The sequence below is a fragment of the Rana temporaria genome, chromosome 5 (genome assembly GCF_905171775.1).
Source record: "Rana temporaria chromosome 5, aRanTem1.1, whole genome shotgun sequence".
Lineage (NCBI taxonomy): Eukaryota > Metazoa > Chordata > Amphibia > Anura > Ranidae > Rana > Rana temporaria.
This window is the reverse complement of record NC_053493.1, coordinates 422,493,646-422,518,802: the sequence shown is the minus strand read 5'-3', so window position 1 is coordinate 422,518,802 and position 25,157 is coordinate 422,493,646. Positions and strand designations below refer to the sequence as shown.

The window sequence follows — 25,157 nt, the reverse complement described above, 5'->3', positions numbered from 1 at the left end:
AGAGATGCCAATCAGTGCCACCTAGCAGTACTGCCTATCAGTGTCACCTATCAGTGCCCATCATTGCCAACCATCAGTGCCCATGACTGCCACCCATCAGTGCCACCTATCAATGCCCATCAGTGCCACCTCTCAGTGACCACCAGTGCTGCCTTATTAGTGCCCATCAGTGAAGCCAATTAGTGCCCATCAGTGCAGCCTCATCAGCGTACATCAATGAAGGAGAAAAATTAACCAATTTTATGACAAAATTGAAAACAGTTTTGTATTTTTTTTTTATTTGGTCTTTTTTTTTTTTTTTTACAAATTCCTTCCACTGACACCAACACCAGGGGCATAGTTCCTGCCACCGACACCAACACCAGGGGCATAGTTCCTGCCACGACACCAACACCAGGGGCATAGTTCCTGCCACCGACACCAACACCAGGGGCATAGTTCCTGCCACCGACACCAACACCAGGGGCATAGTTCCTGCCACTGACACCAACACCAGGGGCATAGTTCCTGCCACCGACACCAACACCAGGGGCATAGTTCCTGCCACCGACACCAACACCAGGGGCATAGTTCCTGCCACCGACACCAACACCAGGGGCAGGGCCGAATTTACCGTTGGGCTTGACTGGGCTCAATCCATGGGCCCCACCCAATAGGGTTCCCCCCCCCCCCCGCTTGCGGCAATCGCGGCAACCCCCTCCTGCCATTTTGCGGCAATCCCCCGCTTGTGGCAATTTCGGCGGATGAATGTAATCCTCGGCAGCCCCCACCCGCTCATCAACTTCGTTGCTCCAGCTGTGTAAGGGGCCCCAGAATTACTGAAGGCGGCCCTGAGAAGAGGTAAGAAGTCCATCCAGCGGCTGCCCCCCCCCACCCAACAACCTTGACCATCCTTGAACTATAATCGGTCAGGGGTAACAACCCAACACCCCTGCTTCCACACCTCCCTCCTAGAATGTTAGTATGTGCCTAAATTTGCATAAGGGGTGGAGACAATCACAGCATAGAACTATATGGCTCCCCCCCCTAGTCCTCTACCTGTTCTTCCTTCTCATTTGATGGACAGCTCTGTGTGTAGGTAAGGTGCAAGGTAGGGGAAGCTCTAGGAAACAAATGTCAAACAACACAAGGCCCACAGGCCAAAACCGGCCCACCAGGCCTTGTCAAGTTGCCCTCCTATTCAATTTTGCACCCGGAACGTGGCGGCACTCCTTCCCCCCCCCTTCAAACTCTGGCTCTCGCCCTCCACTCCACCCACGCTGTCACTGAAGCCTAGTGCGGGTGTACCAAGATGGCCGCAACTGAACGTCGCTTCAGTTGCATTTTCTGATGGGTAGCCGCTTTCTGACAGAACACAGGCAAAAAATGTGTCACTGTAGAGAACTTCCTGTAAGAGAATAACGACTTCACTTCCTTCAGATTGTAGAAACACCTTCATCGCCTCCCTCTAATGCGGAGGAGGGGTCATGGAACAGACTCTGTCATATGGGAAATGGATAAAAATATATAAAACACAGATTTGCGTGCACATTATTTTTTTTACTTGCAAGTTCCGAGTGTTTGCATAAAATAAAAGATACTTTATTTCTTTTTTATTCCTTCATTTAAAAAAAACTGAGAGGTCTATATATATATATATATATATATATATATATATATATATATATATATATATATATATAAAAAATTGCTGTAGGAATGTCTCAGCAGTCACAAAAAAAAAAAAAATTAAAATAAAAAACAACCCCCCACCAATGTATCAAATTGAGTAAAATTTTATTTCCTTTTTCCTATGATCATCAGCTACATCTAGTGGCCAAAATGTGGCATTTTCCTGGTTGCGTTATTTCAAGTAACGCATTATGGCCACTAGATGGAGCCCATAATTAATTGAAAAAAAAAAGGTCCCTCCTTGAACTTGACACCTACACAATATCAAAAAAAAAAAGGGTAACAAACACTTGACCTACGCTAAATTACCGACTGAACTATCAGTCCAATGATGGGATTGCGTAAAGCTAATGGAAAAGTGCCAAGACATTGGCACTGCCCCAACCAAGGTTGCCGAATACCAAGAGGAATCCCATTATCGTTTATGGCGGCCAACGCAGTTCTGTACGACTTGTAAAAAGGGGCAGGATCTTCTTTTGGTGCATTTTTTGGCCCCATAGATAGATTTAGGTTGTAGAAAAACCCATAAAAATGTGAGCCTAGCCTTATAGGAGGAAGATCTCCTGAATGCCCAATGGCCAATACAGGTGAAAGGGCTTCATGGAGGAACCAGATAGTGGTCCCAACTTTCCCGAAAATGGAGGAGTTTGTGGGGGGGATGTGCTGGTCTACCATTTATAATGTTACTGCTGCACAACACTCACCATATACAGGCAAAGAGGAATGAAGATGCCCAAGAGTCTATAACCCACGTCAGTGAAACCAGGGCATCAATATGGCAGGTGGTCAGCAATGGAAGCTATTGACTTTGTCTCAGCGTAAGGTTCCTTTAAAGCCCAGATTCCACCCACAACTTATTCTTGGGTTTGGTTAGAGTTGGGGAGACTTAAGACCTCAGTCAGTATTTCACTGGCGGCTTTATCCCTGTTGGGGAGATTTGATCTAATTTCCTGTCCTGGTGGCCTATCGGGAAGTAAAGAGATCTCCTCAACTGGGACCCATACGGCCCGATAAATGTTCTCATCCTTCCCCACAACACTTTGTGTTATTGTCTGGGCCCCCGTTGTCGAGATTTTTCGGCAAACACACTGGAGGTAATAGAAAATGTCCCCATTGGCCACAAAAAGAGCAAAAATACCCTCTTTGTAATAAAAAAAAAATATATAATAATAAAAAAGTTTGTACTCATGTCAGTTAATAGTAAGTCGGTGTATAAAAAAAAATCATTTCCAGTGTTCATCAGAAGGCTTCTTCCTACGACTGATTGAATCCGGCCTTCTGTCTCTTCCTCTGGCCCCCGTCTCTTCACCGCGATCCCTCGATCTCGCCCTCTGGGTGTGGACGTCATGCGTCACGTTATGGTTGCGAGTTGTGGATTGGTGCACATTGTCCCTCCCGACCACCGGGGGGCGAGAGGAAGCTGGAGAAACTCCCTGTAAAAGACGCATAAGTCTCACAAAGTCACCCCCAGCTGATGCCCATTTCTCCATGAACCTGGTGATGTCTTTGGATGGGCCAATCATTTGTAGCCTCTTTCCATTTGGTGATGACCAGATGCCACAATAAAAGAGATATGTCTGCAGTTTTTTGGTCACATCAGCGGAAATATTAGACAGCTCGATGCTTTCCACTCGGAGAAAATGTTGGCATTTTGTAAAAACGTCTGATATTTCATGAGCGGCTTTGTAGAAGTTCTGGGACAGATGGGGGGATTTGGATGTCATTATAACCCTGTTATACCCGTCACCGGTCTCGATTTTAATTTCCGCATTAGACGGACCCAGAATATCATCGATTATGTCCTTCATGAATACACTTACGTAGGTGTGAGCTGCCGGATCCACAAAGAGCTCCGTAGAGAGAGAGCTTTCGTCCAGACGATTTTTGGGATTACTTGCAGTTAATGAATTAAAAGTGGGAGAACTTGAAGATGACCATCCGGCTGCCATGATGGATGAGCGATTAGATGACCTTGCAGTCAGATCCTCCGGGTCTCTCGGGTGTAAATAGAATTCATCTGGAGGGGAGTTTTGAGGTTTTCCAGGCTTGAAATTGGCGCCATCTCCAAGAGCATTCTTGGGAAGTTTTGGGTTCAAGTTTAATTCATCTAGAGATGAGTTTTTGGGTTGCCCAGAGCTGAATTTGGTGCTATCTCCGATGGTGCTCTTGGAATGATTTGGGTTGGAGTTCAATTTATCGGTAGATGTGTTCTTGGGCTGTCCAGAGTTGAATTTGGTGCTATCTCCGATGGCGTTCTTGGAATGATTTGGGTTCGACATTAATTCATCTCTAGATGTGTTCTTGGGTTGCTCAGAGTTGAATCTGGTGCTATCTCCGATGGTGCTCTTGGAATGATTTGGGGTGGAGTTTGATTCAGCTGTAGATTTGTTCTTGGGTTGCTTAGAGTTGAATTTGGTGCTACCTTCGATGGTTCTCTTGGAATGATTTGGGGTTGAGTTTAATTCAGCTGTAGAGGTGTTCTTGGGTTGTCCAGACGTGTATTTGTTGGTACCTTCTTCGATGGCGCTCTTGGAATGTTTTAGGTTTGAGTTTAATTCATCTGTAGATGCGTTCTTGGGTTGACCAGAACTGAATTTGGTGCCATCTCCATTGGCGCTCTTTAAATGATTTTGGCTTGAGTTGAATTCCTCTGTAGATGCGTTCTTGGGTTCCCCAGAGTTGAATTTGGTGCCATCAACGATGGCGCTCTTGGAAGGTTTTGGGTTGAATTCATCTGTAGAGGTGTTCTTGGGTTGCCCAGGTTTGAAGTCAGATCCATCTCCGATGGTGCTGTTGGGATATTTTTGGTTGGAGGTAATTCCATCTGCAATGGTGCCTTTGGGTTTACTTTGATTGGAGCTGGACTCAGGCAAGTTTTCTCTAAATTGTATGCTTGCAAATGTGCCACCGTCTAATCCTGAGCCATCAGCTGGTTTTCCATTACTGGGCAGTGGAGAGCTTCTGCTTATTTTTCTATCTTCATATGCAGATAACTTTTTGGGTGGTGCGGGATACAAATTTAGGTTCGCTGCAATGTTGATTGTGGGGTGTTTTTTGATGGAGGTTGAGTCATCTGAAGACGTGTCCTTGGGTCTTCTTTGGCTGGCGCCATCTGATCTTAAAGATGGTTTTATGTATGGTGTTCTGCTCCCATCCCCAGTAGAACTGTGACCATCGTGGTCCGTTGGTAGAGGCTCGGGGGTTATTTTTGTCCTCCTCGGTGAGGGCTCTCGATTAGAGGTTTTATTTGAGGACTTGTCAGGCAAACTCTGTATTGGAATTTGTTTACCAGCTTCTTCTCCGGAGACATGACGTTTGTCTGGACTGTGCTCCTTGGCGTGATACTGGTCCTTACGGGACATTCGATTCTCCACATGATGGGCAGAATTGCTCATTATCTTGTAAAGTTCATCGCGGCATCGAATCAGATCCTGAAAATCCCCTTCTATGGAAAGATAATAGTTTTCCACCCCACAAACTTTAAGGCCGTGTTTCTTAAGAAGTGCTATGACCTCTTTGATGTCATCAAAGTGCGCCAGGCTCAGGTTGGTCGTGATGGGCATGGAGAACTGCAAAAAAGAACATTACACTTAGAACTAAATAGCTAAAAACATTGTTTAAGCACAGGAACAGGATCAGCTGAAATATCTGTAAAACAACGGAATATGTGAGCCCCCCCCCCCCCCATCCTACTCCTCTATACGGTTTTATGCGAATATACATTTTTGTATCCTTTAAATAGTGCCACTGTCCCGCCTCCTTCCTGCTCTCTGGATTGCTAGTAAACATTTCCACACTGATGACACCCACCCAGACCTTTCCTTCCTCTAAGCCAGCTCAAACTTTCTAAACAAAGGACCAGTCTACTGTCCTTCAAAGTTTAGGGGGGCTGGATATAGGTGTCAGTGGAAGGAAATGGTGCCCCTTCATTGGTATCAGTGGAAGGAAATAGTGCCCCTTTGTTGGTGGCAGTGGGAGGAATAGTGTCCCATTTATTGGGGTCAGTGGGAGGAATGTTGTCCCATCATTGGTGTCAGTGGGAGGAATAGCGTCCCATCATTGGGGTCAGTGGGAGGAATAGTGTCCCATTTATTGGGGTCAGTGGGAGGAAAAGTGTCCCATTTATTGGGGTCAGTGGGAGGAAAAGCGTCCCATTTATTGGGGTCAGTGGGAGGAAAAGCGTGCCATCATTGGGGTCAGTGGGAGGAATGTTGTCCCATCATTGGTGTCAGTGGGAGGAATGTTGTCCCATCATTGGTGTCAGTGGGAGGAATAGCGTCCCATCATTGGAGTCAGTGGGAGGAATAGCGTCCCATCATTGGGGTCAGTGGGAGGAATAGCGTCCCATCATTGGGGTCAGTGGGAGGAATAGCGTCCCATCATTGGGGTCAGTGGGAGGAATAGCGTCCCATCATTGGGGTCAGTGGGAGGAATAGCGTCCCATCATTGGGGTCAGTGGGAGGAATAGCGTCCCATCATTGGGGTCAGTGGGAGGAATAGCGTCCCATCATTGGCGTCATTGGGAGGAATAGCGTCCCATCATTGGGGTCAGTGGGAGGAATAGCGTCCCATCATTGGGGTCAGTGGGAGGAATAGCGTCCCATCATTGGCGTCATTGGGAGGAATAGCGTCCCATCATTGGGGTCAGTGGGAGGAATAGCGTCCCATCATTGGGGTCAGTGGGAGGAATAGCGTCCCATCATTGGGGTCAGTGGGAGGAATAGCGTCCCATCATTGGGGTCAGTGGGAGGAACAGCGTCCCATCATTGGGGTCAGTGGGAGGAACAGCGTCCCATCATTGGGGTCAGTGGGAGGAACAGCGTCCCATCATTGGGGTCAGTGGGAGGAACAGCGTCCCATCATTGGGGTCAGTGGGAGGAACAGCGTCTCATCATTGGGGTCAGTGGGAGGAATAGCGTCCCATCATTGGGGTCAGTGGGAGGAATAGCATCCCATCATTGGGGTCAGTGGGAGGAACAGCGCCCCATCATTGGGGTCAGTGGGAGGAATAGCGTCCCATCATTGGGGTCAGTGGGAGGAATAGCGTCCCATCATTGGGGTCAGTGGGAGGAATAGCGTCCCATCATTGGGGTCAGTGGGAGGAACAGCGTCCCATCATTGGGGTCAGTGGGAGGAATAGCGTCCCATCATTGGGGTCAGTGGGTAGAATGTTGCCCCATCTAGGTCTGATGGAGAAAGTTTGTCAGGGCTGGGCTTAGCCCTTCCTTCTCTGAGATGGCCGCTCAGCTGTCGGTTAAATGCCAGCTCCTATCTCTCCACAGTGACTCACTTAAGCCATTCAGCCCAGATGATCTCTGCCTTCGCCTGATCAACATCAGAGACTTTCTCCTGCGTTCCTGTTAAAGACTTGCTTGGCTGACGTTCCTTCTGGCTCCAGTTCCCTCTTGCTGTTCAACTATGCTGATTACTGGCTTCCTGACTATCGGTTCCGGTTACCGAACTTTCGAATACGTTTGTTCTATTTACGTTTATTATTAAACAAGTGTGATTTACCTGTACTTCCGTCTCGGTCCAATTCATGGTTTCTGACAAAGTTCCATCCTTGCCCTCCGTCTTCTATGACTAATGGGGCCTGGAGGCAGGGCAAGCATGCGATTGGTTGCTAGGACCATTAATGTCCCAACAACCAATTACGTGCTTGCCCCGCCCCAAGGACTAACTTTCAGAGAAGGAGGGGGACAAGAATGGAGGAGGGGGAGGAGGGGGAGGGGGGAGTCTGGGGGCCGCACAGCCGCTTAGGCTATATTCTCTGACCGATCTGATTGCCGAGGCTGAGCGGCTCAGCTTCATGTAGCAGCAGGGACTAACTGGGCATTTGGGCAGGATGTTCAAACCCCCCCCCCCTTATCTACGTCTTCACAGAGGGAATCCAGCACCTGTGGCGGTCCGTCTATAGAGGGCGCTAGAGCGCCGCCCCCTATGGTGGCTTCGCACCGCCACTGAAATAACATACATTTATACATTGCATGAATGTACGTTATTGTTGCCAGCTGATGCTGGTCTAATTCAGATGGCCGGAACTTGAGCGCTGACCACCTGAATAACGGCAGCTGTTTGGCTGTGCGGAAGTGCCTATCAGAGCCAGCGGCTTTCCGAGTACAGCCCTCGTCTCCCGGAAACGTATCCTCGGAACGTACGGGGGGGGGGGGGGGGGGGGGGGGCGTTCTTCGGATAAGACTGACGGCCGTCCCAGCCAATCAGGTTCACCGATTCTGGTTATCGGTAACCTGATTGGCTGAAGCGTCACCAAGGCGGGAGAAGACATCGAGGGACGTGGAAGGAGAAAGGTAAGTGCATTTTACAGGGCACAGCGGCGACAATGGGCACAGAGGCGACAATGGGCACAGAGGCGACAATGGGCACAGTGGGACAAAGGGCACAGTGGGACAAAGGGCACAGTGGGACAAAGGGCACAGCAGCGACAATGGGCACAGAGGCGACAAAGGGCTAAGTGGCATCAATGGGCACAGTGGCATCAATGGGCACAGTGGCGACAATGGGCACAGTGGTGACAATGGGCACAGTGGCAACAATTAAAGGGCACAGTGACATGCACAGTGGCAACAATGGGCACAGTGGCGAAAATTGAGTGGCACAGTGGCTGCGTTTGATGGCATGGCACAGTGCTGACAATTGATGGCACAGTGGCTGCGTTTGATGGCATGGCACAGTGGCTGCGTTTGATGGCATGGCACAGTGGCTGCGTTTGATGGCATGGCACAGTGGCTGCGTTTGATGGCACAGTGGTGACAATTGATGGCACAATGACTGCGTTTGATGGCATGGCACAGTGGTGCAAATTGATGGCATAGTGACTGCATTTGATGGGCACAGTGAGGCTGCAATTTTTTTTTCGTTGCGCCCCTCCACAAATTTTGAGCACCAGCCGCCACTGTCCAGCACCCTAGGAGAATAGGTGTGCACAGCCTTTTGCATTAGGGTGTGCACCTCAAAGCTCAAACACACACTACCGATCACTCACTATGTTAATTCAGAAAGGGAAGGGGCCGGTAAATTACATATTTATTGGCCCCTTTCCCCACTCCTAAAACATCCCAGCAGCAACAGCCAATGGGAGAGGAGGGAAACCAGCAGCACTGCGGGGGGAAAGATGGGAGTCAGGGCAGTAGGGGGAATCTGTGCTGCACAGGGTGAGCCTGGGCACACCTGGCACACCATGTGCGCCCTAGGCGGCTGCCTAGTTCACCTAGCGGTAGCACCGGCCTTGGTGTAAAGTCAGGTGTTCAAAAACCTCAGGCCATGTAGTGGAACAGAGTTTCTATGCCTGTCTATGGCTGGCCCTTCTATGTCTACCACTGTCAAGGAGGATCAAGGAGGACAATTGGAGGGAAATTGGAGGTGACCTCCTTCATACAGGAGATAATCTCTGGACCCATAATCCTAATCGGCAATGTGGTGACCAAGTGACGAGGTAGCTGCTGATCATGGTTATAGGGCAACTCATGATAGGTGTGTGACTGGGCAGTCATGAGTGGAGCCCATGGACTCAAACTCTGCCACTCATCACTGAACCAATCACTCAGCTCAATCCTGACCTGGAGATCTACAAGAATCCACCACCTACCTGGGTCCTCTGGCGTTGTGGGCGGCTGACTTCAAGCCGGAAGGTGAGCCCCTTTATCTCGAGGAGGTGCCTCCGGGACAGGACTCGTTCTACCACTGCGGAGACAATAATACATTATGATGTCATTATGACAGAGGAGATGTGACACTGTGGGGTCTATGTATAAAACAAAAAAAAAAATAGTTGGACGAATGCCACAAGCATACTCCTAGAGTGCATGAGTTTTCCCCGTATTTTGCCTAATATGTTAATTTTCTATGATCGTCGGCTCCATCTAGTGGCCATAGTGTAGTATTTGCTTGATTGAGGTATTTATTATGGCCACTAGATGGAGCCGAAGACCATTGGAGATTAACGTGTCAGGCAAAACACTGCCAGCGTTTGTGAGGGGTAGGCGAATGCCCGTGACATTCGTCCAATGAATTTTTTATATACGTTGACCCCGACATAACCAAACTGCACTCTTCTCTCAGGGTGATGGATGTCAGTTACATGGGAGGAGGGGGTTTGGTAGTTTTATTGCAGTAGTGTCGGGTCTACAAATCATTAGACATGTGCGCTGCCGAAAAATTTGTTTGTTTTCGTTTCATTCTTTTTTTGCTTTTTTTCGGAAATGAGGGAAATTCGAAAATCCTGAAATTCAAAAAATTCTGAATTCGAACCCTAACCCTCACAAATTTTCCTAACTTTGAATTTCTGCTTTTCGAATCTTTTAATTTCCAAATTGTCGATATTCCGAAATTCAAAATTATTTAATTTTACCAATTTCCCAAAATTCGAGATTCAAATATTTCGAAATTTTGAAGTTCCTAATTTCCAAAACTCTGAATTTCCAAAACTCTGAATTTCCAAAACTCTGAATTTCCAAAACTCTGAATTTCCAAAACTCTGAATTTCCAAAACTCTGAATTTCCAAAACTCTGAATTTCCAAAACTCTGAATTTCCAAAACTCTGAATTTCCAAAACTCTGAATTTCCAAAACTCCTAATGTCCAAAATTCGAAATTCCAGTAATTCCAAAATTTGAAGTTTGGAAATTCAAAATTTCAGAATTTCAAAATAATTTGTCGAAATTAGATAAAAAACAAATTCGGAACTAAACGAATTGCCGGGTCTACAAATGATGGCCCGCCCCCTGGGCCACATCCAGCCTGCTGGGAGATTCTATATGGCTTGAGGCTAGGGCCCTCAGACTCACAGAGACTCAGATCAGCTGGTCTCTGCCCAACCACTAACCACACCTCCCCCGTCCCCCCCACACATACACAGTCTCCGTCACCCCCCCCCCCCCCGCCAAGCTGTTCATTGGTTACTAGGATCACCGGTGTCCTATCAACCAATGACATGTCTCTATTCAGACCTGCTTTGACCTTCTGGGTCCTGCTACAAGACAGGCACACTCTAAGCTGAATTGCAGTGGTAAGGGGGACTCTGAAGAGGACACTGGTGAAAAAGAGGATTCTGGCGGGGACACCGCTGTAAGGACGGACTCTGGCGGGGACACCGCTGTAAGGACGGACTCTGGCGGGGACACCGCTGTAAGGACGGACTCTGGCGGGGACACCGCTGTAAGGACGGACTCTGGCGGGGACACCGCTGTAAGGACGGACTCTGGCGGGGACACTGGTATGAGGGAGGATTCTGACAGGGACATCGGTGTAAGGGAGGATTCTGACGGGGACACTGGTGCAAGGACCGACTCTGACGGGGACACTGGTGCAAGGACCGACTCTGACGGGGACACTGGTGCAAGGACCGACTCTGACGGGGACACTGGTGCAAGGACCGACTCTGACGGGGACACTGGTGCAAGGACCGACTCTGACGGGGACACTGGTGCAAGGACCGACTGACGGGGACACTGGTGCAAGGACCGACTGACGGGGACACTGGTGCAAGGACCGACTCTGACGGGGACACTGGTGCAAGGACCGACTCTGACGGGGACACCGGTGCAAGGACCGACCCTGACGGGGACACCGGTGCAAGGACCGACTGACAGGGACACCGGTGCAAGGACCGACTCTGACAGGGACACCGGTGCAAGGACCGACTCTGACAGGGACACTGGTGCAAGGACCGACCCTGACGGGGACACCGGTGCAAGGACCGACTCTGACAGGGACACCGGTGCAAGGACCGACTCTGACAGGTACACCAGTGTAAGGGAGGATTCTGACGGGGACACTGGTGTAAAGGAGGATTCTGACGGGGACACTGGTGTAAGGGAGGATTCTGACTGGGACACTGGTGTAAAGAAGCATTCTGACGGGGACACTGGTGCAAGGACCGACTCTGACGGGGACACCGGTGTAAGGGAGGATTCTGAAGGGGACACTGTTGAAAAGGAGGATTCTGACGGGGACACCGGTGCAAGGACCGACTCTGACGGGGACACCGGTGTAAGGGAGGATTCTGACGGGGACACCGGTGTAAGGGGGGGGTGACTCTGAGGGGTATACAAAGGGCATACAGAGTGAAGTGTGACTCCCCTTCCCACCCGATTCAGAAACTGAAGCCCCCCCAGTCTACTGGAGGGATGGGGGGAGGTGTTAAGATTCACTTACCTTCTACCTGGTCAAAGGTAAGCATGGCCACGCCCCTTTCCCTTGTGGGGTAACGCACATCCACCTCACCGTTCCCTCCATTCTTGCGGCGCAGGAAGTGTATGAAAAGCTTGTCTAGTAGTAAATTATCATCATCATCATAGTGACCGGCGGGAATTCCCGACACTCGGAGAACGTGGGGAGGAGTCATGGTGACCTGCGGAGAGGAGAGCGCTGAGAATCACAATTCACACTTCAAGGGAGAGTCCTTATAGTTTTGGTCCAGGAGAGTGCGGAAAGGAGGAGGAGAGTGCGGAAAGGAGGAGGAGAGCGCGGAAAGGAGGAGGAGAGCGCGGAAAGGAGGAGGAGAGCGCGGAATGGAGGAGGAGAGCGCGAAATGGAAGAGGAGAGCGCGGAATGGAGGAGGAGGGCGCGGAATGGAGGAGGAGAGTGCGGAAAGGAGGAGGAGAGTGCGGAATGGAGGAGGAGGAGGAGGAGGAGGAGGAGGAGGAGGAGGAGGAGGAGGAGGAGGAGGAGGAGGAGAGCGCGGAATGGAGGAGAGCGCGGAATGGAGGAGAGCGCGGAATGGAGGAGGAGAGTGCGGAATGGAGGAGGAGAGTGCGGAAAGGAGGAGGAGAGCGCGGAATGGAGGAGGAGAGCGCGGGAATGGATTTTTTTTTTTTATCAGCCCTGTTTGGGTCTTTGGTGAGATATCGGGGGTCTTAACAGACCTCTGACATCTCCCCTCTGTGACAGAGAAAGGGACTAGGGACACAGATTCCCCAGTCCCTTTCTCTGCAGCCTCAGCTGTACTGAAAAAGGAGAGAAGAAGACAGCGGCTTCTCTTCATTCATGTGACGGTATTGGTATGATATCCCCGTCAAAGTCTTCCCTTCTTCCCATAAAGATAATCACCCCAATATTCCACGAGGAGGGATATTCCTGGGATCACCCAATAAGCCACACATGCCAAGCTTACTGCTGGAACAACACACTTTAATGCCAGCATTCAGCTCGTTATATGCAGGTTACAAGCTGTTAATGACAATCTCCGCCCCCCCTCACACAGTGGGGGTCTTCAATACAGATCCTTGGAAACAATGATCTCTCCTTGAACTAATCAGTCTCTAGACCCTCTGGCACCGAACCTGCCAGACACATTTCTTTAGATACTGACATCAGTGGGGGTTAATTATTACAATGAAGCAATCAGAATAATTAACATGCCACTTATCTAATCATTTAACGTGATGATACAATACACATCTTTTAAGGGTAAACACAGATCTCCTTCACACAACACAATAGACCAATTAACCTTTAGAATAGTGAGGGGACATTAGCACTTCAACAGGCTGTTTAGCAGAGGACTGAATCACACATTAAATGACTTTCTACCTCTAACACAGCATCAAACAAGCAGGGAGAATTACAATGAGACATATAGGCAATTGCATCACAATGGCCCCCCTTTTTCTCCCTGCTCCGGCAAACCCGGTTGGACCTTCCCTGGTCCAGTAGGGTTGACGGGTTCAGAGCTTTCAGTCCGAGGTTAACTCCGTTTGGCGTGACTGACCTCCCTTGGCAACTGCTTCAGACTCAGGTATGTCACCGGGTCGTCAGATCACACGCCGTTCAGTCCCCAAGTCTTTGTGCGATCTGCAGAGTCACCAGCAGTCAGTGTGAAGACGGCGAATGGGTCTGTGCGCCGCCGTCTAGGTGTCCCGCTATGGGAGGGGCAGGTTATGGCTCTGAAGTGACAATCACAGGAGATTAAAAAAAAAAAAAAAAAAAGTTATATTTGTTGAGATGCTGTAAAACTGGGGCTCAGAGTTTGGGGGGAGGGGATCAGTGCCCCATAGGGTCAGCCACCCTCTGCTCCCTCCGCAGCCGCCGGTTCTCCTCTTTGAGCTTCTCCAGCTCCATCTCCAGTTCATGGAGCCTGGGGGGGTCAGCCTGCTGTGACCTCAGGTGGTTGTTCTCCTCCTCCATGCGGCGTATGCACTCCTCCAGCTCTATGTACTCACGGATCAGCTCCTGCTTGCTCATGTCCTGCAGGCTCTCCACGTGGTCCTTCATCATCAGGAACTGGGTGGTTTTGTAAGGGGCCACCAATGGGCCCTTGGCGAACATCTTGGCCCGCATCTGGGACGCCCGCTGCGACTCCCTCTCCTCCAGTCGCTTCTTCTCCTCCCAGGTCAGCTTGTTATACGGCTTCCAGGACCTCTTCTTCTTGGAGGGTGGCCGGCGGTGCCTCTTTCTGCCCAGCTCCCTCCAGGGCCCCTCCGGCTCAGGGCTGGCGCCCATGACCAGCTGACAATGGTGTTCCCTGTTGTCCGTAATAACAGATTGTACCATGAGGGCTTCGTAAGGGGTGCCCAATGGTTCTTCCCGACCCAGCTCCTGGGGATCCCAAGCCGAGTCTACACAATGGGCTGCTGCTGGTGGGCGGTACCCAGGTTGAGACCAATTTGACCTGGTGTTGTCATTCATGGGGCAATTCTGCTTGAAGTGACCCAGCTGTTTGCACCGGAAGCAGCGTTGTTCGTTGTCCTCCTGGCGTGGATAGCTAGGGCTAGATGTCACCGGTCTGTTAGGAGGTTGGTATCTATCGGCTGGTGGGTGTGAGGGTGCCGTTGGTCGTGGAGGTTGTACCCGTGGTGTGACCTGGTTTGTCTTGCGAGTATCCGCATATTCATCCGCCAACTTCGCGGCCTCTGGTAGAGTCATGGGCCTGCGATCTCTCACCCAATCTTTGACATCCGTCTGGATGTGATTGTAAAATTGCTCCAGGAGCATTAGTTGCAAAATGTCCTCTGCGGTGGTGGCCTGGCTGCTGTTAACCCAGTTAGAGGCCGACAGGGATAACTGGCATGCCCATTCCGCGTAAGAGTCTTTCGTGGTTTTGCGTGAGTCCCTGAACTTCTGTCGGTGGGACTCTGGGGTTACTGCATAACGAGCCAGGAGCACTTCTTTAACCCGGGCGTAGCTATGGATATCCTGATCTGGCACGGTCCGGAAAGCATCAGAAGCTTTGCCTGACAGTTTGCCTGACAATATTGCACCCCACTCTCCTCTAGCTATTCGGTGCAGGTTACATTGTCGCTCAAAGTCTGCCAGGTAGTTATCAATTTCACAGTCCTTTTCATCAAAAGCTTTAAAAGCGCTAAACGGAATCTTCCTTGTGTCTGCTGTGCTGTACTCACTGTTCGGAGAATGTGCGGCTGCTTGTCGGACTGCTGCCAGTTTTAAATGTAGTTCTGCGTCTCTTATTTGTTTAGCCTCCTCCGCTAACAGGTCCATCACTTTCAGCACCACATCCGCCGTTGGGTTCGGACCGAACCATGCTAGCTTCTCTCTCTCATTAGCTTGTTGGCTGGCGATTCCTCTTCCTGAATCACTGGTGTCTCCATCTCTTGTACTGCTGGCGTTGCTGCAACCAAGTTCTCCTGGTCTAGCTCCATTAATTCTGCTATGATGACCCGCTTGGTTTTGTTGCTAGCAATCCTTCCACAAACTTCCAGTAGGTCTTCCAGTGTCTGCTTGGACTCCAGGTGTAAAGGAGAGTAGAAGGGAAAATCCCGCTGCTGCCAACCATTTGTGACGGTATTAGAATGATATCCCCGTCAAAGATTCCCTTCTTCCTATAAAGATAATCACCCCAATATTCCACGAGGAGGGATATTCCTGGGATCACCCAATAAGCCACACATGCCAAGCTTACTGCTGGAACAACACACTTTAATGCCAGCATTCAGCTGGTTATATGCAGGTTACAAGCTGTTAATGACAATCTCCGCCCCCCTCACACAGTGGGGGTCTTCAATACAGATCCTTGGAAACAATGATCTCTCCTTGAACTAATCAGTCTCTAGACCCTCTGGCACCGAACCTGCCAGACACATTTCTTTAGATACTGACATCAGTGGGGGTAATTATTACCATGAAGCAATCAGAATAATTGACATGCCACTTATCTAATCATTTAGCTTGATGATACAATACACATCTTTTAAGGGTAAACACAGATCTCCTTCACACAACACAATAGACCAATTAACCTTCAGGCCAGGTTCACACCTATGCGAATTGAGTGCGGCTTAAACCGCATCTAATTCGCAGGACATTTCAAAATACATTGTTTTCAATGAGGCTGGTTCACATATGTGCGATGCATCCGCACTGCGCATTGCCTCCAAACCGTGTGCGTTTTTTATGTCTTGCGGTGCGGCTCCGGTGCGAATTCAGTCCCATTATCTTCTATGGGTACGCAGCTGAATTCGCAGATGTGTTCATTTCTCTTCAGTATTTGTCTCATTCAGTTCAATACACTTCCCCCCTCCCCCTCCCCTCTCCCAGGTCTCCAAATTCGCACCTGATCTGCAGCTAAAACGCAGTTGATCTGCAGAACACCTTATAGAGAAATTTGCAAAGACAACGGAGCTCCAAAACGCAACGCACTAGTGTGATTCAGGCCTTAGAATAGTGAGGGGACATTAGCACTTCAACAGGCTGTTTAGCAGAGGACTGAATCACACATTAAATGACTTTCTACCTCTAACACAGCATCAAACAAGCAGGGAGAATTACAATGATACATATAGGCAAATGCATCACAATTCATAAACTGAAACATTGTAAACACAGTTTACGATGTTTCAGTTCTGTGAATGGACAGACTCATCACTGACTCCGTACATTCGGATTTACCAGCTCCTACCGCCGCTCTCCATCCTGACAGATCGTCTCCATCCAGGACACGGCGGCAGCACGGGGGGGGGGGGGGGGCGGGGGGGGGGGGACACGGCTGTAGCATGTGGGGGCAGAAACACGGCGGCAGCACGGGGGGGGGGGGGGGAGAAACACGGCGGCAGCACGGGGGGGGGAGAAACACGGCGGCAGCACGGGGGGGGAGAAACACGGCGGCAGCACGCGGGGAGGGGGAGAAACACGGCGGCAGCAACACCGATCAAGGTAAAGAGTCTCTCACGGAGGCTCTTTACCACGTGATCAGCCGAGTCCAATCACGGCTGATCACGATGTAAACAGGAAGAGCCGTTGATGGCTCTTCCTCACTCGTGTCTGACAGACGCGAGTAGAGGAGAGCCGATCGGCGGCTCTCCTGACAGGGGGGGTTCGCGCTGATTGTTTATCAGCGCAGCCCCCCCTCGGATCGCCACACTGGACCACCAGGGAAGCCCACCCTGGACCAGGGAAGGGCAAAAAAAAAAAGATGCCAATCAGTGCCCACAAATGGGCACTGACTGGCAACATGGGTAAATCAGTGCCGCCCCACAGTGTCCATCAGTGCCACCCCACAGTGTCCATCAGTGCCACCCCACAGTGTCCATCAGTGCCACCCCACAGTGCCCATCCATGCCCAGTGCCCACCTATCAGTGCCCATCTGTGCCACCCATAAGTATCCATCAGTGCCACCCATAAGTGCCGCCCATGAGTGCCCATCTGTGCCGCCTATGAGTGCCCAGTGCTGCCCATGAGTGCCCATCAGTGCCGCCCATCAGTGCCCATCAGTGCCGCATACCAGCGCCGCCAATCAGTGCCACCTGATCGGTGCCCATCAGTGCTACCATATCGATGTCCATCAGTGCCATCTCATCGGTGCCCATCAGTGCCGCCATATCAGTGCCGTAATTGAAAGAGAAAACTTACTTATTTACAAAAAAAAATAACAGAAAAAAATAAAAACGTAATTTTTTTTCAAAATTTTCGCAGAGGTGATCAAATACCACCAAAAGAAAGCTCTATTTGTGGGGAAAAAAAAGGAGCCAATTTTGTTTGGGTACAGTGTAGCACGACCGCGCAATTGTCATTCAAAGTGCGACAGTGCTGAAAGCTGAAAATTGGCTTGGGCGGGAAGGTGCGTAAGTGCCCTGTATGGAAGGGGGTTAATTTTTTTTTTTTTTACAATAATTTTTTTTTATTATTTATTGCAATTCCTTCTTTTTTTTTTTTTTTTATCAGCCCTGTTGGGGTTTTTGGTGAGATATCGGGGTCTTAACAGACCTCTGACATCTCCCCTCTGTGACAGAGAAACGGCGGCAGCACGGAGGGGGGGGGAGAAACACGGCGGCAGCACGGGTGGGGGGAGAAACACGGCGGCAGCACGGGGGGGGGGGAGAAACACGGCGGCAGCACGGGGGGGGGGGGGGAGAAACACGGCGGCAGCACGGGGGGGGGGAGAAACACGGCGGCAGCACGGGGGGGGGGGGGGAGAAACACGGCGGCAGCACGGGGGGGGGGGGGAGAAACACGGCGGCAGCACAGGGGGGGGGGAGAAACACGGCGGCAGCACGGGGGGGGGGAGAAACACGGCGGCAGCACGGGGGCAGCACGCGGGGGGGGAGAGGGGGGGGGGAACACGGCGGCGGCAGCATGGGGGGGGGGGACTTGGCTCTAGTAGAACTTGTAGTTCTTGTAGTGAGACCTCTGCCACAGGCCCTCTACTCAGGAACGAAGATACAGGCATACCCCGCTTTGCGGACACTCACTTTACGTACACTCGCAAAAACGGACATGCCCGCGAGTGTACGTAAAGTGCCTCGCAATTACGGATATTCCCACGCCGCGCAGCCGCAGTATGACCTGGAGGGGCGGAGCTGCCGCCCAGAGTTGTGAGGGAAGATGCAAAGTTCCTGCGGGCTGCCAGCCCAGCATTGCCCTTTGGCACCGAGGTACCCGCCAGCCAGCCTAGAATTGCCTGTCGGCCCAGAGGTGCCCACCAGCCAGCCCAGCATTGCCTGACGGCAATCCCAGCGCTGCTCAGAGGTGCCGCCAGCCCAGAGGCCCAGAGCTGTTCACCAGCATAAACTTAAGTACTGTATAGCCCCCCTCCGCTATTGGCCCTGCTCCCCCCACTACCAGCCCTGGACCCCTCTCTACAGGCAATGGACCCCCCACTACAGGTCACGGACCCCCCACTACAGCCCCTGACCCCCCCCCCCCACTGTTCTTTTCATTGTTACAGGTACCTATCGTGCCTGCCGGCCCAGAGGTACACGCCAGCCAGCACCAAGGCCCAGAGGTACCCATCAGCCAGCACCAAGGCCCAGAGGTGCCCGCCAGCCAGCACCAAGGCCCAGAGGTACCCACCAGCCAGCCCCAAGACCCAGAGGTGCACACCAGCCAGCACCAAGGCCCAGAGGTGCCTGCCAGCCAGCACCAAGGCCCAGAGGTACACGCCAGCCAGCACCAAGGCCCAGAGGTGCCTGCCAGCCAGCACCAAGGCCCAGAGGTACCTGCCAGCCAGCACCAAGACCCAGAGGTGCACACCAGCCAGCACCAAGGCCCAGAGGTGCCTGCCAGCCAGCACCAAGGCCCAGAGGTGCCTGCCAGCCAGCACCAAGGCCCAGAGGTACCCACCAGCCAGCACCAAGGCCCAGAGGTACCCACCAGCCAGCACCAAGGCCCAGAGGTACCCACCAGCCAGCCTTAAGACCCAGAGGTGCCTGCCAGCCAGCACCAATGCCCAGAGAGTGCCTGCCAGCCAGCACCTAGACCCAGAGGTGCCAGCCCAGCATTGCCCAGAGGTGCCAGCCCAGCATTGCCCAGAGGTGTCCGCCAGCCAGCCCAGCATTGCCCGCCAGCCCAGAGTTGCTTGCCAGCCAGCCCAGAATTGCAGTCTGCATAAACGTAAGTGAAGTATAGCCCTCCCTACAGGCCCTGACCCCCCACTACATCCCCTGACCCCCATGCACACATTTAGAAGTGAAAAAAAGTATTGCTTCACTTTAAGTACATTTTCGTTTTACATACATGCCCCGGTCCCATTGTGTACCTAAAAGTGGGGTATGCCTGTAATACAGCGAATATAATTTGCCTGAACCTCCCTCAGGTAGACTTCTTAGTTTGGGGTCACCGACTGACAAGCTGCAGCATACAACTTCCCAGTGTCCGGCCACCCAGATCCCCGATGGATCGTCTGAGCCCTGTTGGATCACCTGCCTCCAGGGTCACCTCAGACCGACTCCCCACCGAACAGCGCAACTCGCTTGGGATCTCCTTCATGGAATGTGGGGACCCAGTAAGTAACTGGGGCCCCTTTGCAGCTTCAGTTGCTCCGGGCCATGAGGACCCAGAACCCGGGAACTCCGCGTAGCACGTGCGCATCCGCCCTGCCTGGTAGGCCATCTCGCCGAGGGGGCTCGTGATGTGCACACACCCTAAGGCTCCATTCACACCTTGGCGTATTTACGCCTGACGCCCAACGCTCGTGCCGCTGGAGGGGTGATTTTACATTGTTGTCTATGGAGATGGTTCACATCTCCACGCCGAACGCCGAAACGCCGTACGCCTGAAGTTCAAAACAAGTCCCGGACCCTTTTTTTCAGGCGGCTTTCGGCGTTCAGCATAGACAACAATGTGTTGTAAAAAAAAAAAAAAAAAGAAGGTTAAAATGACCCGCAAATCGCGGTACAATACGCCGCAATTTGTTGCGGCAAAATACGCCGTGTGAATGCAGCCTAAAGGTGGGTGCCATTAGTTTGCATGTTGCTTTAGATCACTCTGGGACACATGCGCTTCCTTGCAGTTGCGGAAGATATCTATATTTCCTGGTCGTCCTACAGCGGCACACAATGGGTTAAGCTTTCTTCTAACCCCTGAGGCTGGGTTCACACTACTACACTACTTTCATCCTACTTTGCTCTGTGTTCAATGTTTCCCTATGAGAGCGTCTTGTAGCGTCCTACACAAGTCGGTCCGACTTTGAAAATGCTCCCTGTACTACTTTTGGTCCTACATTGATCCTACTTCAGGCCCATTGAATATCATTGAAGTCGGACCAAAGTAGTATCCTGTTCATGAAAGTAGGATGGATGTAGGACCAATGTAGGATAAATGTAGGACCGATGTAGCAGAGCAAAGTAGGATGAAAGTAGTGTAGTAGTGTGAACCCAGCCTGAAGGAAGAAAGAGCTAAACTAGCAGTGAGACAAGTTAGATGAATTAATTAACCATAGTGGGACCACCTGTCCCCGCCCTATAAACTGCTCCCAAGAACACAGACACACGTATTTTTTTCTTTCTTCGTACCTGGAAGGAGATGAAGAAGACGTGAGGCAAGTGCTCACCCCCGTGCTTCCGGGTTCTTGAGCTAAGGGGCGGCCGTATACCGGGTGCTATCTCCGGTCCCTCAGCCTGCACCCCGTCATCCTCTGGTTCGGCAGCAGTGGAAGTGTTCCCCGAGAGGCCGCCATACATTCCCCGTTTCTGAGACGGCTACATGGATACCGGAGGTTTGTTTGCGCTCCACAGGCCGGAAACGTCGCAGTGGACCGCGCGCATTGATGACGCGCTTCCGGGAGTCCGGAATTCGCGTCCAGAGACTGGAGGGACGGAAAAGTAAGCGCCAGTGGCGGCCGTTTTTTTTACATATGACATTCGTTATTCTGATGTTGGGCATGATTTTCATTTATTTTAAACGGCGGGTCTGAAACCTGGGGGTTTCCCATAGCGCGGCCGCATCACTTCCGGTCTGGGGTCCCACACTATTTCTGACCGGCAGGGGTCTGCTATGGCTGCACTCAGCCTAGGCAGCAGATCCCTTGGCCGGTCAGAGGTAGGAGCGTGTTTGGGTTGCTTTTTGCAGGGTTTTTTCTGTTAAGACATCCAGTATGGGGGCTACGGCAGTTAAATTCTATAAAAGAGGGACTTTCTCTCTGTCTTGTTTTCCCAGATGGCGTCCTCTGGTAAAGCCAAGAGAAAGTCCAAACACACCGTCTGCAACAAATGTGAGCAGCCCATGCCGGAATCATATACAAGTGACACCTGTGTATCGTGTTTAAATCCATCTGACAATGCCAATTCGTTTCTATCATGGTTTAAAGGGGAAATGTCCAATACATTTAAAGAAATTAAAGACTCTCTGGTGCCCAAGAAGAGGAAGAGAAGTTCCAGGGGTATTTCCCCCACTGCAACTATCTCCTCCGGGGAATGTACTGCTTCCTCTTCCGATCCGGAAATACTATTTGAGGATCTAGATGACGATTTGTATTTATTACCCAAGGACAAGGTTCCTAAGCTACTGTCGGCAGTGAAGGACACTATAGAGTCATCCAAAGATGTATCGGCTAGGCCGAAGAAAGACCAATTATATTACTTTCCTCAAGTCCCAGATATGAGATTTCCGTTTCACCCCATTCTTGCTGACTGGTTCAAAAAGGACTGGCCCAACCCTGACAAGAAAACCGATGCGGGAGCCCGCTTTAAAACTTCATATAGGTTGGATTCTAAGGTTTCATCCGAGTGGGAAAATCCACCCAAGCTGGATCTGGCGGCTGCCCGGATGGTTAAAAAGTCGCTGTTTCCCTCAGACGAATCCTCCAAATTGTCCGACCCTTTAGAACGCAAGACGGATAGCTTAGCTAAAAAGAGTTATCTAGCTGCAGCCTCCACCTCAAAAATTGCAGCTTCCTCAATCCCGGTAGCTAGAGCCCTAAGGGTCTGGCTGAGTCAATTATCTTTAGATATAGAAGAAGGGGTGTCTAGAGAATCTTTGCTAAAAGATGTTCACATGATGAAGTCTGCCGCCAAATTTTTATGTGACGCCCCGGTGGATGTCCTAAAGTTTTCATCCAGATCCCTCGCTTTATCCAATGCGACCAGAAGGGCGCTTTGGATAAAACAATGGACGGGTGACTTATCATCAAAGTTCAGCTTTGTTAACATGCCTTTCCACCCTTCATCCATGTTTGGCCCTCATTTGAAAGACATTCTCAAATCTTACAACGAGGAGAAGGACGCTTCTTTTCCCGTGGAGAGGAAGAGGCCTAATAAGCCGTTTTATGGAATATCCAGATACTCCCCAAAGAAGAATTATTCTTTTCGGGGCAGAAGACCCTTCTATAAGAAAAAGCAGGATTCAACGGCGGCCAAAAAAGCAGCCCTTCAACAAGCCCAAAGAAGCCTGACGCCATCAACGCCTCTCCTCCTGTGGGAGGCAGGCTAAGGTTTTTTTCTCAGGTCTGGCAAAAGACATCATCGGACTCCTGGGTGACGGACATCGTCTCCAGAGGGTACTCCCTAGAACTGAATTCTTTTCCTCCACAGAGGTTCATGCTCAACAAGCCCTCCAACCCAGTAGTTCTAGAGTTAGTGGAGGATTTTATAAAAAAAGCACGCTCTAGAAGAAGTTCCAGATCGAGAGAAATTCCAAGGTCTCTACTCCCCAATATTTCCAGTTCCCAAGGCCTCTGGAGGGTGGAGGCTAGTAAGAGACCTCTCTTTCCTAAACCAGTTTTTTGTAAAGCGCAAGTTCAGAATGGAGTCAATTCGGTCTGCCATTGCGAACATAGAAGAGGGAGACTTCCTAGCGTCAGTCGACCTTCAGGACGCATACCTGCACATCCCTATCCTAAGATCACACAGGAAGTATCTACGGTTAGCTCTGCTCTGCAACCACCAGATTCTCCATTATCAGTTTACTTGCCTACTATTTGGCATCACCTCAGCACCTCGAGTCTTTACAAAAGTCGTGGTGGTCCTGACGGCAGCCCTTCGCCTACAAGGGATATATGTAACACCCTATCTAGACGATTGGCTAGTCAGGGCTCCCTCGGAAATTGTGTTAATGCATCATCTTCTCGAGACCCTTCGAATGCTGGGCTCTCACGGTTTCATTGTGAACGTAAAGAAGTCCTCTCTGATCCCTACTCCAATCATTTCCTACCTCGGGTTCACAATAGACACCCTTCAGATGAAGCTGTTCCTTTCTCGTCAGAGGGCTTCCAATATCCAACAGGCAGTGCAGGATCTCCTGCAATCCAATCACTGCTCAGTAAGGAAGGCAATGAAGGTTCTAGGTATGATGACTTCGTCCCTGGAGGCTGTTCCATGGGCCAAGGCCCTCTTCAGGATGCTTCAGAACTGCATTCTGTCCCAATGGGGTAGGAGCCGAGACTCTTTGGACAGGACTATCAACATTTCTCCTGTAGTGAGGAAGGATCTCATTTGGTGGATACACCCTCAACGCTTCCGGGGGGGCAGATCCCTCAGGACTCCGATTCAGACAGTCCTCACCTCGGATGCTTCAGGCTCAGCCTGGGGTGCTCATGTAGGGGACCATTGGGTACAAGAGGCCTGGTCCCGGAGAGAGCTTCAGATGTCTTCAAACTTAAAAGAGCTTACTGCGATCAGGAAGGCACTCATTCATTTCAAGTCCGAAGTTCTCCACAAGTCAGTTCAAGTACAGTCAGACAACTTGGCGTCAGTCTTTTACCTGAACAAACAGGGAGGAACACGGAGCCCCTCCATGCAGAGGGAGTGTGCCCGCATCATGCTCTGGGCGGAGGAGAACCTATTTTTCCTAACGGCCACTCACATCAGGGGTGTGGACAATGTAAGAGCAGATTGGCTCAGCAGAAACTCGATCTTGCCAGGGGAGTGGGAACTGAACCCTCAGGTTTTCAGGAAGATCACCTCCAAGTGGGGCTTGCCCGAAGTGGATGCTATGGCGAACTCCCAGAACAAAAAGCTCCCCCAGTTCTGCTCCCTTTCCAGTATGGGGGACCCGCTAGCGGTAGATGCTCTCTCGATAAGCTGGAGGAAACTTTTTGTCTATATCTTTCCCCCGACTCCGCTGATCCCGAAGGTGCTGCAGAAAATTCGGGACGAGAAGGTGAGAGCAGTAGTAATCCTACCATTCTGGCCCAGGAGGGCATGGTTTCCGCTAGCCTTAAATATGGCAAGGAACCAGGTCTGGAAACTGCCCATCCAGAAGGACCTTCTTCTCCAATCGGGGATGCTACATCCGGGCCTCGAGAAACTCCAGCTTGCGGCATGGAATTTGAACTCAGATCCTTGACAGCTCAAGGCCTGTCGCAGGAGGTTATAGCTCCCCTCGTGGCTTCTAGGAAGCCTGCTACCTTGAAAGTCTACAGCAGAGTGTGGTCCCTCTACTCAGCCTGGTGCGCCAGGACTTCATCCTCCCCTGAGCAGGTAGCATCTCTCTTACAATTTTTACAAGAGGGCTTCCAAAAGGGCCTAAAGCCGAACACCCTAAGGGTCCAGCTGTCGGCTATTAACTCCTGCCTAAACGGAATATTTTCAAAAACTCCTCTCGTCAGCAGATTTTTCAAGGCAATTAATAAAATAAGACCAGCCTTCCATAATCCGTTGCCAGCTTGGAGCTTGCCCTTAGTACTAAAAAGGTTAACGTCACCTCCCTTCAAGCCTCTGGAGAGTTCGTCCTTAAGGTTCCTCACTTTCAAGTGCACCTTTCTGGTAGCAATTACGTCCGCCAGAAGAATAAGTGAGCTTCAGGCCCTGTCGTCCAAGGAACCCTACCTCAGATTACTTTCGGACGCAGTAGTCCTAAG

The 25,157-nt window shown here is 50.9% G+C and overlaps 1 protein-coding gene across 1 annotated transcript in view; it reads right to left on the bottom strand.

The window, feature by feature from the left end:
* Positions 1-1,751: 1,751 nt before the first annotated feature.
* LOC120941701 (GATA zinc finger domain-containing protein 14-like) overlaps positions 1,752-25,157 on the bottom strand; it is a 39,185-nt gene continuing 15,779 nt past the window's right edge. The window contains exons 2-4 of the mRNA XM_040355290.1: positions 11,845-12,040; positions 9,278-9,372; positions 1,752-5,240 (exon numbers count right to left, since the gene is read on the bottom strand). Of these exons, the coding sequence (XP_040211224.1) occupies positions 2,895-5,240; positions 9,278-9,372; positions 11,845-12,034 (2,631 nt within the window). The 5' untranslated portion in view covers positions 12,035-12,040 and the 3' untranslated portion in view covers positions 1,752-2,894. The remainder of the gene's footprint in view (positions 5,241-9,277; positions 9,373-11,844; positions 12,041-25,157) is intronic.